The sequence below is a fragment of the Sus scrofa genome, chromosome 7 (assembly GCF_054392235.1).
Source record: "Sus scrofa isolate SSC_HxYL_T2T_F1_AM1 chromosome 7, Sscrofa_HxYL_maternal_Yorkshire_Landrace_v2.0, whole genome shotgun sequence".
NCBI lineage: Eukaryota > Metazoa > Chordata > Mammalia > Artiodactyla > Suidae > Sus > Sus scrofa.
The window spans coordinates 24,743,403-24,747,340 of NC_139389.1; the positions used below are offsets into that span (position 1 = coordinate 24,743,403).

The 3,938-nt window shown below is 37.6% G+C and overlaps 1 protein-coding gene across 1 annotated transcript; it reads right to left on the reverse strand.

Moving 5' to 3' along the window:
- Nucleotides 1–280: 280 nt before the first annotated feature.
- LOC146401390 (putative olfactory receptor 2B3) lies at nt 281–1,222 on the reverse strand. Its single transcript, XM_003128276.3, has one exon. The coding sequence runs from the start codon at nt 1,220–1,222 to the stop codon at nt 281–283; it is 942 nt and encodes a 313-aa protein (XP_003128324.3).
- Nucleotides 1,223–3,938: the final 2,716 nt, after the last annotated feature.

The window sequence follows — 3,938 nt, forward strand, 5'->3', positions numbered from 1 at the left end:
GACCTGACTAGTCTGACATGGATAGGAGGAAATTTTACCAGAATATGGCTTCAAGGAACAGAATGCTTTGGGGGAACTCTGGAAAGCAAGTGTTTTGAATTTAGAAGAGTAATCGTACAATCTCAGCATTGCTTCCTGAACAGAAAAAGAATTTTTTAACCATTGGTACAATTCAATGATATCATAAGAGCATGAACAACAGGAAAATCAGATCAAACATTATTAACATTTTCAAGGATAAGGACAGACTCAGAAGGGTCTCATGACAGTGGAGCAATTCTCATTTCTTATAGAAAAAGATTATTGACATCATCCTCTTGAAGGCCTCTTTCATATCTTTATTTCTAAGGCTATAGATGAGAGGGTTCAACATGGGTGTGAATATCCCATAGAAAAGGGAAACCATCTTTCCCCAGTCCTTAGAAGTGGAAGAAGGTGGTTGTAGGTACATGTAAATGCCTGTTCCAAAAAAGAGAGAGACCACAACCATGTGAGACCCACACGTTCCAAAAGCTTTTCGCCGTCCTTCGGCTGACCTGATTCTCAATACTGCTTGAGCTATGAAGCCATAGGAGATGAGGATCAATGTCACTGGAATTAGCAGAATTAACACACTGAAGAAAAAGAGCTCGGAGACAATAGGCTTTGTGTCAGCACATGACAACTTGAGAAGGGCAGGAACCTCACAGAAAAAGTGGTCCACTTCCTGATGACCACAGCGAGGCATGTTAAGGGTCAAGGAGGACTGCAACACCGAGTTGCTGAAGCCAGTGAGCCAGGAGAAGGCTGTCATCTTGAGGCAGAACCAGGGGTTCATGATGACTACGTAGCGGAGGGGTCTGCAAATGGCCACATATCTGTCAAAGGACATAACAGCCAGGAGGAGACACTCCGTAGCACCCAGAGCCAGGAAGATGATGAGCTGGGCCACACAGCCACCATAACTGATGGTCTTTTTGTTCTGACAAATGTTTTTCAACATATGAGGGACAGTGCTCGTGGTGTAACAGAGATCTAATATGGAGAGGTTTGTGAGAAAGAAATACATGGGAGTGTGAAGCTTGGGATCCAGAATGCACACCATCATGATGGACACATTGCCAAAGATGGTGGTTGCGTATGATGCTAATAGGAGCACCAAAAGGGGCGTTTGTAGCCAGGGCTTGTCTGAGAAGCCAAGTAGTATGAACTCTTTTGAGGAGCTCTCGTTTGCCCGATTCATGATGACTCATTAACTTTTCATTCCTGAAAGCATAAAACGGGAAAATTGTCAGTTGGTAATCATTGAATACTCTTATTGTAATCAAATAAATGATTCCATAGTAAATATAATTTATAGTAAATTAAGTGGAGCCCTTGTAAAAATACAACATACTTATCATATGGTTAGAAAGTAGGTCTTCTGGTTTTAGTAGTTATGTGTGACTTTAAGAAGTAAATCATTACATTTAAATGCCACGAATGTAGACTTCTATGCATAAAACACGGACATTTGTAAGTGCTCAATACATTTTAATTCCTTACCTTTTTCTTACATCCTAAGCTACCTTAATAAGCACTTTAAGATTAAATACTACTTTTAAATCAATTACTTTTAATTTGGGCTGAAAATGCTGAGCAGTGGTTTTAAAAGTTTCATCTAGGTCTACAATTGATTCTACAAATCTTCTGTTTTAGTGACATCTTCATTTTTTTTTTTTGGTTGTCTCTTTTTCTTAAATGATATGCATGCATGAACATTCCTGCAAAGAGCTATCATGACTATTAGATGGTTTGATTCAAGGAAATAAAAATATGACTTACTTGTGATTTATAGTGATGATCACAGGTGACATCTCCCTGTATCTCCAAATATCTTGATGAAAATTGTAAAACTGATCATTTAATCATTGCCCGATTAACATGTGACTGACACTACTCAGTGCCTAAAATAATTCGCAACAAAATCCTGATAAACAGGTATGCTCTACATTTTATTTCTACTGTGACTCAGTGAGAATAATTTACACACTCAGTAATGGTGGGTTCAATGCTCAAAGGCAGGATATAAAGCCCATTCTATTTTTTATACCATGCTTTCCCTCAAATATACATATAGCACAGCAAGAATGACAACATGTAACACAACAGTGGTTATAAATGAAACCAGGAACATCAAAGTCAAATAATCAAGTCGATTTTTTGCAGTCTGTGGAAGTTATCAGTTATTTAGTTATGTAGATCAAACTTCTTCAGTCTTCTTTGAATGTTTAAATCCAAGGTCATTGATATGACTGATACCATATAATTTACAATAAAAATAGAGAGTGCTACTAGACTGATATATGAAGTATAATTTGACCATGGGATGTCTACATGAGGCTGAATGTGGTTATAATATTTGTAACTGCTTCCATTACATGTGATTTTAATTTTAGGTTTTTAGCTGAAGATATACATTATTCCTTGGTAAATAACAGTAATATACTTTCAGTTGAAAAACACAAGAGGATATGAGATTTGACTTTTTTCTGACTGTAACATGTAAATTTTAAACTTTCACATGACGAAAGATTTATACAAAGATAAAAGATAGGAGTTCCCATCATGGCCCAGAGCAGAAATGAATCTGACTAGGATCCGTGAGGACGCAGGTTCGATCCCTGGCCTTGCTCAGTGGGTTAAGGATCTGGCATTGCGGTGAGCTGTGGTGTAGGTTGCAGACGTGGCTCGGATGTGGCATTGCTGTGGCAGTGGTGTAGGCCAGCAGCTACAGCTCTGATTTGACCCCTAGCCTGGGAATCTCCATATGCCAACCAAACAAACAAAAAAAGCAAAGATAAAAGATAAATATAGAATGAAAAACATGCAGTGTTTGTGGCAAAAATGGTTACTATATTAAAATATTAAAGTTATTACATAGCATTTATGAGGAAAGGCCAAAAAACCAACAAAAAGTGATCAACGGTTATAAATAAGAAATTTGAGGGAGAAAAAAAATAAAAGTGAAAATTGAAAAAATATGCAGCTTTCTCATCATTAAAAAAACAAAAGTCAAAACAACCACAAATATTTTATTAAATATCCATTTAGCAATGTAAAAATAATCATCTTTAAAAGTTATTGATCCCTGGCCTCGCTCAGTGGGTTAAGGATCAAGCATTTCAGTGAGCTGTGGTATAGGTCGCAGATGTGGCTCTGATCCTGTGTTGCTGTCGTGTAGGCCCGTGGCTACAGCTCTGATTAGACCTCTAGCCTGGGAACTTCCATATGCCACAGGCGCAGCCCTAAAAGCAAAATAAATAAATACATAAAAGTTATCTGTTATTGGAGTTCCCGTGGTGGTTCAGTGGTAATGAACCTGACCCATGAGGACACGGGTAAAGGATCAAGTGCTGCTGTGAGCTGTGGTGTAGGGCTCAGATCCCATACTGCTGTGGCTGTGGGGTAGGCCAGCATCTATAGCTCTGATTTGACTCCTAGCCTGGGAAGTTCTGTATGCAATGGGTGATGCCCTAAAAAGCAAAAAAAAAAAAAAAAAAAATGGTATCTGTTAAGAACACTGCCTCTGGACTTAAAACTTGCCATCATTTTATTTCTGAGGTGTGTGATCGTGGGTAAGGTAGCAAATATTTTTGTGCCACGTTAAGAAAGAAAATCTCTTGGTGATAGTAAGAGAGTTGTTGTGAAGCTCAAATGAGACAATACATACACATAGAACTTAGAGCAATGCCTGAAACATAGTAGGCATTTAATTAATGTGAGTTATCACTAATAGCATCAATAATATGAATCATTAGCAGTAATTGTCAGTAGTGATAATATATCATTATCTCCACTTGTCATGTATATGGTAAAGCAGGCAACCAAATTACTATTGGTGGTAAATGCTTATTATAATTTTATAATATTGTAATATGAAATGATTAAACTATAAGTCACTTTCTCTTTGTTTCTGG